Source organism: Gymnodraco acuticeps, unplaced genomic scaffold (assembly GCF_902827175.1).
Source record: "Gymnodraco acuticeps unplaced genomic scaffold, fGymAcu1.1, whole genome shotgun sequence".
Classification (NCBI taxonomy): Eukaryota; Metazoa; Chordata; class Actinopteri; order Perciformes; family Bathydraconidae; genus Gymnodraco; species Gymnodraco acuticeps.
In genome coordinates, this window is record NW_022990699.1 from 249,375 (window position 1) to 263,887 (window position 14,513).

The window sequence follows — 14,513 nt, forward strand, 5'->3', positions numbered from 1 at the left end:
CCCAAATATAAATCATGACATTTTACGAGCCTGAAACAAAAATAAGCTTCTGTATAGGGAGAAATGTGAGAGGACAAAAGAGGGCAGCAGGGGTTCTGCATTCTCATCTTTTTTTCCCACACACAGCTTAAACCAAAACCAGATACTAAATAGTGAATCTATTGAAGCATCCCCTTGTGATATGTACTGCACGTCCTGCTTTTATAAGAAAAATACTTGATAATTCAGCTCTAAATCCCTTAAAACGAGCATGGAGGACAACAAAGAGTAAAGTTTGACCGAAAAACTAGGTTATGCAACACAGTTGGTAGAAAATATTGAACATATGAAAATAAGACTGAGCAATGCTGAAAGTATTGTGGTGCTCCAGTTTATTTCTCTTTGTAACAGCAGAGAGGTCAGTGTGAACTGTGGGTTTCCTTTGGGCTTGTGCATAAGTGTGGGTGTAGATACGTATCCTATGCGTCTTATAAATGTGCTTAAACTGTATTTTGTGTGCGTCAAAATAATCCGATTTTCATTGATTGACAGGGAGGTTTTTTTTTACTTTTGCTTAACAGGCCAAGATTATAGGATACTGTAAACTGAAACACAAATAAGGAAAAGGAAGTCAGATAAATTACCCCAGCAATGTCCGTTATAAAGCAACACCTTACTCAAATTAGCTTAACTTCGTCAGTTAAGCTGAAGCAGTAAGAAAAGTGTTTACAGGGAAAATTCTATATTATCTATTTTAAGAGGAATATTTGTGTTATTTCTTCTTTCAAAAGTAAAATTGTCTTACTTAAAAAGCTCTTTCAATTTGAAAGTATTCGATAAAAATGATTAAAACTCGATTGATTCACTGTCCATTGATCTCTATATCGAGGAACCATGCAGTCATTCTGCTCTTATCATATACAAGGAGCCTCCATGTTAGCAGAGTGCATTTTGAATCATGTATTTCCAGCTATTTTTATGCAACTTAAGGGCGGCTCTTTCTTCAAAAGCTCTAAATAGCCAGTTTGATATTTAAAGGAACTTCTTACTTTGAAAATGACATGAAAAGAAAATCTAATATTTCAGCCCGTCTCCCATTTCCCTGACAAATTAAATTTGTATGGTATTTAAACACAGGTCAACAAAGTATCTGATCCCTCTTGGCCAAACCTTGATTAAAACAATCCCAGAGTAATCCCCTGGCTGTTCATGAAACCCAATTAAACATGAAATTCCGTACATGCTCAGATAATGAGTGCATGTGATCTGCAGTACTGATGACATGTTCTGAGTGTGCAAAGACTCACTGATGAAATTTGTCTGGCCGGTGTAAATGGTGTACTGCAGCTCGTAGGAGGTGACGCTGAACTCGTCCTCGGACGTCCAGTGAACAGTGATGGTGTCGTGAGAGGCGGTGCACAGCTCGTCTCTGATGGATGGAGGGGTGGGAGCTAGGCATGGAAAAAACAACATGATTTATAGTAAAAACAAGTTAAAATGGTGTCAATAAACTGGTTTAAATAATAGGGTTAGGGTTAGTAGTATTCACTAGGAGAGAACTGGGTCCTGTGTTAAGATAAGCATAAAGTCCACATTTAAATGCACTGGAGAATCAACAACTGACAAAATATAGTTAAAGGAACAGTTTGGCAAGTTTGGATGAAAACTGAATATTTAGTTTGACTCTTCAAGATAACAAACCCTACATTTTGTAATTAAATCTAATACAATTAAATGTTTTGACCACTGCAACTGTATTTTTGGTGTCTTTTAAAACCTATACTGGTTGGGTAACGCGCAGGACATGAGATAAAATATATAAATAAATCATTTGTTTAAAACGTTTTAAACTAAGTGATAGAAAGGCTGCTTTAGCTTCAGTGCATACATGTTTTAATGCTGATACTGTAAACACACAGCTCCTACCAGTTAGGTAATCCAGTCCTTCCAGGATCTTCTTCTCTCTGGAAAAGTCCAGGGCAAAGTTGTCAAACGCCTCGTTCAGGTTGACGTCAGGGATGAGTACCTGGGAGGAGGTCGTCGCCATGGCAACCCTATAGAGCGGGACATGGGAGTGAGGAAATAGAAATGTCCGGGGAGAGTTAGAGCGAAGAGGGGGGGTGGGGGTGGGGGTGTGGGGGGGGGGGTGGAGGGCCGAGACGTCAGTTGAGGTGAAGAGAGTCAAAGAGGAGAGGGGTAGTCAAATATGAAATGCGATGAAGAGGTGGACAAATGTAAGGAGAGAGGGGGAGGAAGTGTTGTGATAAAAGGAAGAGAGGAGGAAGATAGTGAGAAAATGATAAGGGCGAGAGTTAGAAGGCGGAATGGAAATTTAAAGCAATAAAATGTATAATAAAAAAACAAGTCTGCAACATGCCCTATAAACAATCACTACCTCAGAGTTTTGTGTTAACCAAGAGAGCCATCAAAACTCAAACGGAGACACACACTGACTACACAGTCTGTGCTGCTCTGAAGAGACTTGTGCCTACTTCTGCTCTCAGCCTCAGTCTGAGGCAGGAGCTGGCAGGGTTACAGAGCGGGCCGGAGACTCTGCTTTCTCTCCCCCTGAGGAACAAGGCGCTCAATAAAGTACCCAGCCAGGTAATGGGAAAAAGCAGAGTGTAGGCCAAATAAAAAGATGCTATGCCAGCAGCAGATTTTGCAGAGACCTTTGTCTGTGAGAGAAAGCTGTGGTGGTAGGAAGATATTAGAATTAGAGTACGCAGGTGGAAAGTGAAACCGCAGAGCTCGGCACTTAGGTGTTTTTTACCACAGGCCTGGTATTGATTGGAGGAGTTAAAGAAATGTTATATAATGCATATTTCATTACTTTTTTTCCAACATCATATTTCCAGAAGAGAGGAAAATTGCAGGATAGGGTTTTTAATATCTATCTGTCTTACCACATGTTGTGCATTTAACCACGGGTCGGGTGTTTTGTGTCTTTTTTCTTCTGAATAGCCTATTGATGTGTTGCTGATGTCTCTCACCACTGATGTACATTGTCAAATATTACAAACAAACTACAATATCACCTCCAAACAAACACTGATAACAGCAAAGTTTAATCACACACCTTTCTGCTACATTGCGAGCGGTCTGGAGGAAGCGGGCATGGTCGTTTTCCTTCAGGCTCTGTTCGGCTTGTGTGATGAGGGCGCTGGAGCGCTCCAGACACTGGCGACAGTTTGCAATCTGCTGGGCCAATTTACGCAGTTTCATCACCTGGAACAAACACAAATACAGATGTGTGGTTATGCGGTGAAACACTGATATATTTCCATTAGCTCAGAAAAGCCTTATGAAATACATCACTTTTGCTCCTGGTCCCTCAGTATGAGGCATTCATCATTGTGACACTCGCTAATCCAAACATATGTTGAACACTTAGAAAATATCATCAAGCTTTGCTGGCAAACTGCTAAATACTGATAGAGGGACAGCATTCCTATCACACCATGTGTTTGAAACCAATAAGTTGTCATATTGCAGACTTTCAATATAGCTGACGTTTTATTACAATACTAATAAAAAAAACCTCTATGGGAACACTATCTTGCCAGAGGAATCTTTACATAAAATGTAATTCATTTAACTTGTTAAAGCAGTGAGTGCAGGGCATTATTGAAAGCTTATGTGTAGAGCTGATGAACGAAAGAAAACAGTCAGCATTAGGAGGCCATTCTACACTATAACCCATCCCAAAAACTTAAAAAATCCACATGTTGACGGATGGCTGTCATACACTACCAAACACGCTTTATATTCCACGCAAGCATGCTTATAGACGCAGTGATGTGGACATATGCAACAAGAATGGAGGACAGAGGACAGAGCCCTGGTTATGATTTGAGAGTTGAAGCGAGGCCATTGGCTCTTCATGCTCACATCGACCTCATTAACATGTTTACAGGTCACAGCTGAAATTGTGATATAATAACATTAAGGAAACCATACAGGATTATAATTTGTATGTGTCCTTGTTTGTCTATAAACTAGCAAAGTACTTGCAAAATTTACTTGTAAACTATTTGTACTCAGACAAGAAATGGGGGTTTCGGCCCACAGATGCTCATATTGACTTGCTTCATCTTCACCACAAACAAGCAAGCTGTGCACATCAAGAGACAGGTCATCAGTCAGGTCAGAGTTCAGACGTTAGACCAACACACAAACAGGCTCCTGCCATTCATTCTGTTTATACTGTAATGTTCAGTGGCTGTTCTGTAACTCAATTTCCGACTCAGCATAAGGAAACCATTCAATGGTTATTTCACATTAAAGTAATCCATTTATCTTCATCTCGGCTCATATCCTGATTCCTCAAATGAACTTAGTTTGATGTAACGCTCCACAGGAAACAACAGTGGCTGCTCGTGAGCCCAGAGAAAGTCAACAAGAACTGGGCTGGAGAAATAAATACCAGCTTTAGTATGTGGAGCCTGTCTGCAATGATGATTAAATGAAACCTCGGTGAACTTTAAATGCCAGTCGGTCATTAAAGTTGCTTTATTGTCTGAAAAAAGCATATTTTCAGTAACAGCTAAAAACTTGAATCCATAAACACAAAAGAAATAAATAAAAACATTTAAAATGATGAGTACCTTGAAAGGCTTAGTCATTTATATTTTCAGCAGCAAATGCTTTGCTTGAAAGGCTTGAATTATGCAAACAATAACTCAAAAAAATGACTGGGTGGCATTTGGTTAAAAGCTTGTCATCAAAAGCTCTTAAAGAATCAAAACAGCATCTAATGTGCACTCGCTTTCTACCGCTGGAGCTGGTGTGCTCAGAAGCCACTCTAAGTTGGTGTCTTAATGCATATGATGTTTTAGCTGCTCTTCAAACAAGTCCACTGTTATCTGTTGTCACTATAAAACACATTTGAGCAGCATGATGTCTGAACAAAGAGAGGCGAGACAGGCTTAATGGACGGGTTATTATTTGGTAACATGTGCTGCAACAAACAATTGTAGAGATGATTACTCCCTCTCTCTAAGAATAATGGCCAATATGACATGGTGTGTGTGTGTGTGTGTGTGTGTGTGTGTGTGTGTGTGTGTGTGTGTGTGTGTGTGTGTGTGTGTGTGTGTGTGTGTGTGTGTGTGTGTGTGTGTGTGTGTGTGTGTGTGTGTGTGAGTATTTAATGTTGTATAAAGACAATCTTGTCTGAAGCTGAAATATAAATGTATAATCATAACTAATATGTTCAGGATAATGGGACATTTTGAGCACAAAAAATATATTTTACAAGTACATCAATTACATGTTGTAAAATGTAATTATTGTTGCACAAGAAACAAGTTAGTTTGAGCAAACAAAGGTCTGTTCTGTGCTCAATATATATTTGCATCTCATTTTGGACAGATAAGCAGTATCTTATTAAGTGAGTTGGTTAACTTGGTTAGCCGTGCTTTCTATCTCCCTCTCTTTCCACTCTTTCTAAACACTATGCTTATTTTATGTTATGCAAATCCAACCAGCTGCTAGCTCCAGCTATAATGTATATTTTATTGTATAGACAGTGAGAGTGGTATCTTCTCATCCTAGAGCAGTGTTTGAGAGCGCTGATCATCAGATCGGGGGACCGGGGAAGAACAGGTTCAATCCCACCTTCCCCACCACTGCAGTCAACATGCCGTGTGTCCTTGGGCAAGACACTTCACTCTAAATTGCTCCTGTGTGTATTGTCCACCGTATTGAGTGTATTAGATCTCTAATATATCTAATCTAAAGCACTCTGAGCCCTTGGAAAAGCGCTAAAATAAATACCATTAATTATTATTATACTTCTGACTGGAAAGAAAACAATTACCCTTCCCAAATGGTCTATTATATTAACTATTCATGTTTGCCATTTTCTTGAAAGATACTTATAAGTAGAAACCAACTTGGGCTGTGCGCAGGAAGCTGGATGCGAACAGAAGTCACATGCTTTGTACACCAAACAATCCAGTGTGACCTTCACATTAAGAGGATTTCGGTGCTGAGACAATACACACTACTTCTGCATCTTTTTTGGCAAAGCAACGAGAGATTATTGTTAGGTAAATGTAATCAGACAGGTTTTTATTTAAATAAACGTCTAATGCTGTTGTTTTTTACATCTACTAGCCATAACCTTGTAAACTGAAGGTAACAACGACTCTGCTGTTTTTAGAAATCAAGTGATTTGTCTAAACACCCTAAACAGATTTGAGTTGTTAATCCTCAAGGCTCCAGAAGAGTTAAATAGTTAACAGAGAGAAGCCAAGCACAGTCACATGATAAAGATGCTCACCAGAAGTTGGGAATAGTGTGTGTTTTGTTTGGGCAGGGAGAGATTAGGCATGTCTGCTGAGTCTCCTTAGGGAGAAAATAGGAGCAGCGTGCTCAGCTCGCCATCATCACACCTTCATAATCCTGTTATCCTGCTGCGTCTCACCTGTCAACATTTCCTTTGCAACACTTTGAGCTAAAATGCCAACCTTCCCTTACTTGACCTGTAGTGTTCTACTTTTTTCTCCTCTCCTCTCAAATATTTCAACACACTTCTGATTAATTGAAATACTCATGGTGCATTTCATTCATCTTTCCTGACCTCTAAAAAGACTCAAATAGTACCCTGCAGGCTGGCATCAATCAAGCGCCCCTCTGGTGTTTCCTGTGCACTTCCTTCTTTCCTGTGATTCCTGCATCTCCCTCCTCGACCAGACGGCCTTTTTACAGAGCAAGACTCTCAGGAGAACAAGCCTCGCTCCTTTTGTCTGCTATCACTACGGACACACTCTGACACACTTGTTCTCTCTCTCACCCGTACACACACCTACTGCGGTCCTTGGGTTCAGTGTTTGGAAATCTTTCATCTCTCGACAAAGCTCTTTTGCTGCCTCAGAGGATCTTCCACAAGCACTTAAAGCTTCACCTCTGGGAGGGTGAGATTAAGAGTTTGCCTCTGTCTTGAAGCCCTTAAACGTCAACGAACCACCCATAAAGTGTATGTCCACACACACGTGCTGTAAATGTCTGGACAGTATTTCCTGCAGCAACTTCAAAACAGTCTTTGCTGCCATGAAGGCTTTTACTTACACACATTCAGATGGTCTGTTTACATAGAAGAGGTCGTTACTGCTCTCTTTTTCCTCGCCTGCATGTGATGTTTGTTTGGGATAACAAGTGGAGAACTACAGAGACAGCCAACAAATAACAGATATTATAATGAATATATTCTGCCCACAGTGCTGCTGCTGTCATATTTATTGTCTGGTACAAAAACACTGATTCTGCACAAGTGGAGGATGACCTCGAGTTGAGTTCCTTAAATATGTTGTGGCCAATTTGGCTGCTTTAATTGTCAGTGTGACGTAATTGTTGGAATAGCTGTACTTATAAAACGATAGGAATTTAATAAAAACAGTCTATAATATAATGTACATACTATGAGCTGAAAAAGGGTCTGAAGGCTTCCTGGTTAGACTTTACCTTGGATTCTTTGATCTTCACGGCAATGACCTGTTTCCTCTGGCGGATGATCTCCACCAGCTCATCACACTCCTCCACCAGCTTGGCCTCATGCATGGCTGTGTTCACCTGGAAACAGAAGCAAGTACACATGTGAACATGAGGTTTATGTGCTTACACGCATGCTAAATCCCAATAAACTGCCATTTTGTTCTTGTTTTTAATCAAGAAATAAGATTTGCCACTTTTTTCTTCCTCTCTGTTTGCAGGGAGATTAACAAGATTTCTAGATTGGCAGACACGACGACTCATATCGTTACTTACATGCAGAGCACATCATTTGTTTTTCCATTTCATTATACACACAAAGAAAAACGGCAGGATGTGCTCCTGGATTAGAATCGACTTGTAATGAAATGAGAAACGATTTAATTGTCACTGGGAAGACAAGAGCATACATTGATCCAGGAATCCTTGGAATGCATACAGTGGAAACAGATCGGTTCAAATTAACGCCGGGCATTGAACGTGATATGAAATAACATTTTACGTTCTCTAAAATGTTCCGTTTCTTGCTGTAGGAAACTCCCAACTCCTAAACAATACTACATTAGTGCTGGATTCAAAGCACAACTTGTTCTTATACGTAACACTAGCATCTTGTTAAATTATCTCATTATGTACAAGAAAATATTTTAAGGATTGTTAAAATATTCCAATCTACATAAAAAAAACTCCCGAATAAAAGTGTCTGTGTAGACCCTCATTAAGTCACTGACAAAATGTGCTTACACCGCACCCATTAAATTGATTCTGTGATTATTTTAGGACCACATTTGCAGAGGCAACTCATCAGTTTTACATACTCAGGCGTACACTAAATGAACAGCCAGCAAATTAAAACTCATGTGGGTGGGGGGCTGTTAGTCAGAAGATTTTTGCTGAACTGGAACACTACACTGCTGCCAACAGTAACAGCCATTTGTAAAATACAATTATAAATACACCAAATATAAAAGTTCAGATGCACAGATGCTGCTTCACTACTGAGGGACACTGACCCCTCATCAATTAGGAACTGATGCTTTACCACAGCTTTGGTTGCTGTTTTGCCAGCAAATGTAGCTTTAAGCCCTACAAACACAAACTTGTAAGGAAGAGACTTCATTGCTCCTCCGAGTGAGGCAAAAAACGTTACAGCATGTTCTGACTGGCCAACACACATCGCACAGTGAAAGACATTAACAATGCATTATCTGCTGTACCTTATCAGGATTTTGACATACAAACACTGTTGTCACAATATTAAAGGAAAAGGAGTTCTGAAGTTACCTATAAGATAAAGTTGCCATTAAGTTATTCTCAGACATAGTTGTACTGCCATAGTGGTGGCAGGCATCACCATTACTTTGTCCGTGGGAGTGAGTTGAGCCTAACGCTAACATCACAAAAATCACAGATTTACTATTTAAGGAAAAACAACCAGCACAAAGACTGTGGGAAGCTTTCAATCAAACTCACAGCTCAAAAGTATCCAGATAAGTCACGCTAGAGGGGAGATTTTCCACGTACACACACATATAGGCTCACCATCAAGCATGGTCTTTAAGGCCATGGGAGGAGGTTGAATCACATTAAAAGGCTACAGTTTACTGAAAGATGTATAACGGAGGATTGGAAAGAGAACGTAATGGCCAATTATGAGACTGGAGAAGGAGAGAACAAATCTAAATGTAATTAAAAAGAGTATTGATTTGAGTTTTTTGTCTTTATAATATCTCATTGCTTGTCTCCAATTCGTTTTTTTTCACATGAATACAAATAGTTTGATCACCAGTAAATGTTGTGTCTAAACTCTTTACCGATAAAAAAGTAATTCAACAAAGTTTTGTGCATTCCCTAACTCCTACAGTATAAAGCTAATGTCATCCACTCGGTGATCTATCTCCTTTTGATTAGTTCCCTGTCTTTACGTTGGACAGGGTTGTGACTTTATGTCGTGCTGCAGCCTGTCGAACGACTTACTCAACAACAAAGTTCCACTCATCACTTCACAAAGCTCATTACAAGCGCAAATCCACTTAAGCCTCATTATTCACACATACATACACATACACATACACACTCAACACACTCACAAACACAATTCATTCTGCAAAGAGCAATCTTATGACTGGAGCTTAGTAATTAAGCAGGATGAATGCAGTCCAGGATCACTTTGAATGAACAACTGAGCTACTTGGCAGAGACAGGGTTACGGAAACAATCATCATCTCTGTCCTCCTCCTCTTTCACCTCACTCTAAACTTCCACCTCCTCTTCCTCTGCCAGCTCATGACCTTATCTACTCCCTGATACACAAACTCACCGACTGGGCTTATCCTCTTCATAATGCAGGGTCCTCTGAAATCGTAATGCCCACTCCACGGTAGGGTATAGCTCTATAATTGGAATAGGTGAAGAACAAACAAAGCAAGTCTTTCCCTGCTACCAAAAAGGTTGTGAGAATCTGTGAAAACACTTCCGAGTGGGACTGAAGGCTAAAAACAGACTGTGTGCTTATTTGAAATCGTTTTACAAAAGTAAAATATAGTGAGCTTATTCTTTGAGAATGTTTATTATATTTTTGTAAACTAATGGTGATTACCTTTTCATTTATGATATTACTGTACTTTATTTAAGCACACAAGATTTTTAATATGTAGTTATTCATCCTTTTAATCACAAATATCCACATTTCGCTGCTCATTTACGGTAAAGCAGCTGAAATGTAACATTCAGTGCCATCCATCTATTATCACATAAGGCCAAACAAATTAAATGGAGTAAATACAAAAATATCACAGCCATTTGTAAGTATCTGCAGCTATAATTAATCTATACAAGGAGACACAGACATAATCAGCAACATATTAATATTAAATATACCCATGCAGATCATTATGATCCCAAAGTAGCCCACAGAGTGCATTCTGAAGAATCATTAAAGGAAAATAGTTGTCTATTAAAACCTACATTGGGAAGAATAACTTCACCACAGGAGGGTTACATTGAGAACATATGCTGCCATACATCATTAGGTTGAGCTGCCACCGTATTATGTCAAGATTACATTTATCATCCATATTTTTAAACTGTGGAAATGAGTCATGTATTACTTACTATTCAGCTACACTTTCTGTTCTGGCTTCAAGTGACAGCCATTATTTAACACCCACTAAGTGCTGTTTCAGCAAATAATGCCATGTCTGATGTGTTTCGGCCAAGCTGCTGTCAATCACACTGAGGTGGCAGCATCTAAATGAGGAGGCAAGTCCCGATATTGTGATTTAACATCGCAATCTTTCACTACTTTGTTTGAGAACATCTGTTGACTCTAGACAAATGAACTGAATTGTAAATGTGAGTTTTACTGATTTTGCAATTCTCATTCAGTCTTGATGAAGCTTTGTTTATTTCTCACAGCTGCAACACCATAATAACATCACAAACCCTGGCAAACAATGCTTACTAACCCGCCCGCCCACCCTGACATGACAATTCCCTTTTCATAAGCTGTGAATCAATTTACAAACTCATTCCATGTTTACAAGTGTTGTTTAAACTCTCACAACTTTATTTTGTGGAAATCCCAACGTTTCTTAAGTTTTCTAAATGTGTACAACTATTTACAAGAAACCGTCATGACATATACATCTGCAAGCAAGAACTTAAACATCAACTTTGAATATTTACATGAAGTGTTTACGACGTAATGAAGGTGCAAGGCAATGTTGGAATAGGAAGGAACCAAAATACAGTTTGTAATATTTTGATACATTTTCTAAAATGAAGGAATTTTAAGCGAGGTTGGCCCCTTAACCTCGAGACTACCAGAGTGCCCAAGGTACAGTAGAGAACTTTATTAACTAGCAATCCATGATTGAGCTGGGTCTAGGAGATAACTCTAGTTAACTGTAGCAGTTACTGGCTAGTGAAAGTGTGTCATTATGACATGTTTTACAAAAGATTGTTATACTGGCCAATTTATGATTATAAGCAAACTGTTAAGCTTTTAATGCACTAAACATAATTTATTCAAATGGGATTTTGCATTCAAAATATATTCCCCTGCCGTGCAAGACATCCAGGGTTATCTATTAGCAAAAAGCACTAACAAGTCAACTGAACAATATATGGCTGCCAGAATAACCTTTTCAAGCCACCAGGTTTGGAGCAGCTGTTAGCCTCTTGCTAACACCAAAACCTTCACATCTTGAATCAATGCTGTGCTCTTTCCCCTCATATCATCCTCAACTGCTTCCAATCACGCTTCACTTGTTTCCACTTATTCCTATAATGCTTCTGGTCATCATTCTGTCTGCTTACATTATTACATTACATGTCACTTGTTAGACGCTTTTATCCAAAGCGACATACAGGAGCAATTTGGGGTGAAGTGTCTTGCCCAGGGACACAACGACATGCTGACTGCAGTGGGGTTTGAACCTGTGACCTCCTAATACGAACACCAATGCACAACCCACTGCACCACACGCCTCCCTGACAACTTCAATGTCTCTCTCAGTCCCCCTCCCTACCTCTGTCTCAAGACGATATTCCCAAATAGATTCAAGTTTAGTCTGACAGCTTTATCTCTGAGGCTGTCCACAGATTCTGGGACAGTTCCCCGAGATGTATGACACCAGAGTGGCACCTAGCCCTAGAACAGGAAAGAGTGGCTATACTGTATACTATTTAATAACTGTAGGACATATATCCTGCATATTAGATCAGAAAGAGATAATTAGAAATGCACCACTGGCAATGAATCTGAAGTACGAGTTTTTAAACCCACACAGTGTTCATGTTAACTTGTATGTGTTAACCACATTCACTTGGATTTATGATTAATTATGATTGATATTCCAATAGATAATACAATATATGTGTTTGTATATATTTGCTGCAAGTGGAACCACACATGGCTTTAGAAACATACAAAAGACAAACAACAGCATCAAACTTTATCGATCTTACTGATGCTCTGCTCTGAGACTAAGACGGGCAAGATGAGACCTGATACAAAGGACTAGGGAGCATTACAGTCATCTCAACCCAGATGATTCATATTCTGCACACAGTGGCATCAGCTTCAGTGTACATAAACCTAGACAGGTCTGGCTTATTACCTAGAGCTCAATGTTTAATCAGTACACATACATGTCTGGGCAGTATAACCCATTGGGCTTCTGTTTGATCCGATGATTTCCTTTTTCCATCAGTCCTAATACGCACACACTTACAACCTCATCAAGGAGCTAATTTAGCTTCCTCCCAGCTGGCAAAACAATTTCAGGGGTTGGAAAAAATGGCTGCTGCTTTGACTGCTTCCTCAAACATAGCTTACTCCACATTAGTTCCTTACCATTAGATACAGCATATGAGTATGCAACCCAGTCTCATGGCATTTCGTGTTCACCAACACGATTTTTAATCTATTGATTCGTGTTCACCAACACAATTTCCCCCTTTTTTTCGTGTTGCACAGCACGATTTTAAAAGCAATGTATTTCTACTGGTAATGACGCTCATGGAAGGGGGTAGCAATAAAGATAACACCATTAAACAGTTACACAACATAACAGAAATAATATCGATAGCAGCGTCCCTAGCAACCACCTTGGTAACAATGAAAACGTTCTCTGGACGCAATTTCCTGAAGTAATCTTCGTAATAACTAGCAAACTAAAGATCATGTATATCCACTGCACACATAATCTGAAATAACAACTCATATTTCTCGCATCAAATGACATCAAAACGCATTTTAATGGCCAAACTAACTTTAAAATAGGCATTTTCCACCGAGAATAAAACGAAGTTCGGCCATGTTTTTTTTTTCTGCAGGGAGAAATTTGAAGATCACGTGACAGCCATTGGAATGAATGGTGAACAAAAACGGGGTTTGTCAAACAGAGCACATGGTGTAGTCCAAACGATAGCTGGGGATTCTGGGTAGTGTAGTGTCTTCTGCCATCCTTTACTCCGAAAAAATATTTGTTTCTCCGAATCGAAGGGAAAAATACAAAAGCATTGCACACAATTTAAACCAATCAATGTTGTGTAATTAACAAGGATAATCTGGTGTTTTTTAGTCGATGAGTAGTGCAGATATCACTGTAAAATCAATCGACAGTAAGGGGAATACTTACTTCCGGGTGTACAATTCTCCGTTATCCAATGAGAATGGACGCTCACATTGCCTTTAAGGGCAGCCGACACAAACGAATGCCGTGCTTCCATGAGCGTCATTACCAGTAGAAATACATTGCTTTTAAAATCGTGCTGTGCAACACGAAAAAAAGGGGAAAATCGTGTTGGTGAACACGAATCAATAGATTAAAAATCGTGTTGGTGAACACGAAATGCCATGAGACTGGGTTGGAGTATGGCACTGTGCGCTTATTAGGGACAGCCCTCGTTAAAAAGCTGCCAAAGAACACGCAGCGTCACAATACATTCTGTGTTTCAGGAGGATGTGCTGAACAACTAACACAGGGCATAAGAGTAAGAACAAGTGGGACAGACTAGAACATGCTGCAGCACAGATGTGGATAAATAAACGTTTAACTGCTGCTCTGAAATGCTCGAAAAGCGGACTTGCCAACTGCTGGGCTTACCCTTTGCACTTTAGCAGCTGGCAGGTAGGAATAAACAAAGCTTGTGTTATAGCTTTTATTCACTGAGAAAGAAGCTGTACACGCACTGCATTGATACGTTCACAGTGCTGCTAAACTTATATTGTTACTCAACAACACACTCACGGCAGGCCACCAGGCTAGCAATACATGGCAGAAACTCTGACTGAGTATGCCAGGCAGACAACTGAATACCTCGCAGCTTAACAAATGACTGCTTCTGTTCTGGATGTGTCCACAACAATGCACATTCAATTGTGGCTCCCAACTCTCCTGGAGAGGTTAACTGGAGTCTCAGTGTCCGGTTTTGCAAACAAACTGCATTGGGGTAAATGATGGATTTAAGCATCAGGTTAGCCTTTCAGCTAGGGGCCATTTTAGCTACTTCTACAACAGAACCTCGTCGGTCAA

The 14,513-nt window shown here is 39.7% G+C and overlaps 1 protein-coding gene across 4 annotated transcripts in view; it reads right to left on the reverse strand.

Annotated features, from left to right (window-relative positions):
• mid2 (midline 2) overlaps positions 1 to 14,513 on the reverse strand; it is a 161,793-nt gene that overhangs the window by 24,119 nt on the left and 123,161 nt on the right. For all 4 annotated transcript variants that reach the window (XM_034230964.1, XM_034230963.1, XM_034230965.1 and 1 more), the window contains 4 exons: positions 7,444 to 7,551; positions 3,059 to 3,207; positions 1,906 to 2,033; positions 1,287 to 1,430 (listed from right to left, as the gene is read on the reverse strand). In XM_034230964.1, the coding sequence (XP_034086855.1) occupies positions 1,287 to 1,430; positions 1,906 to 2,033; positions 3,059 to 3,207; positions 7,444 to 7,551 (529 nt within the window). The remainder of the gene's footprint in view (positions 1 to 1,286; positions 1,431 to 1,905; positions 2,034 to 3,058; positions 3,208 to 7,443; positions 7,552 to 14,513) is intronic.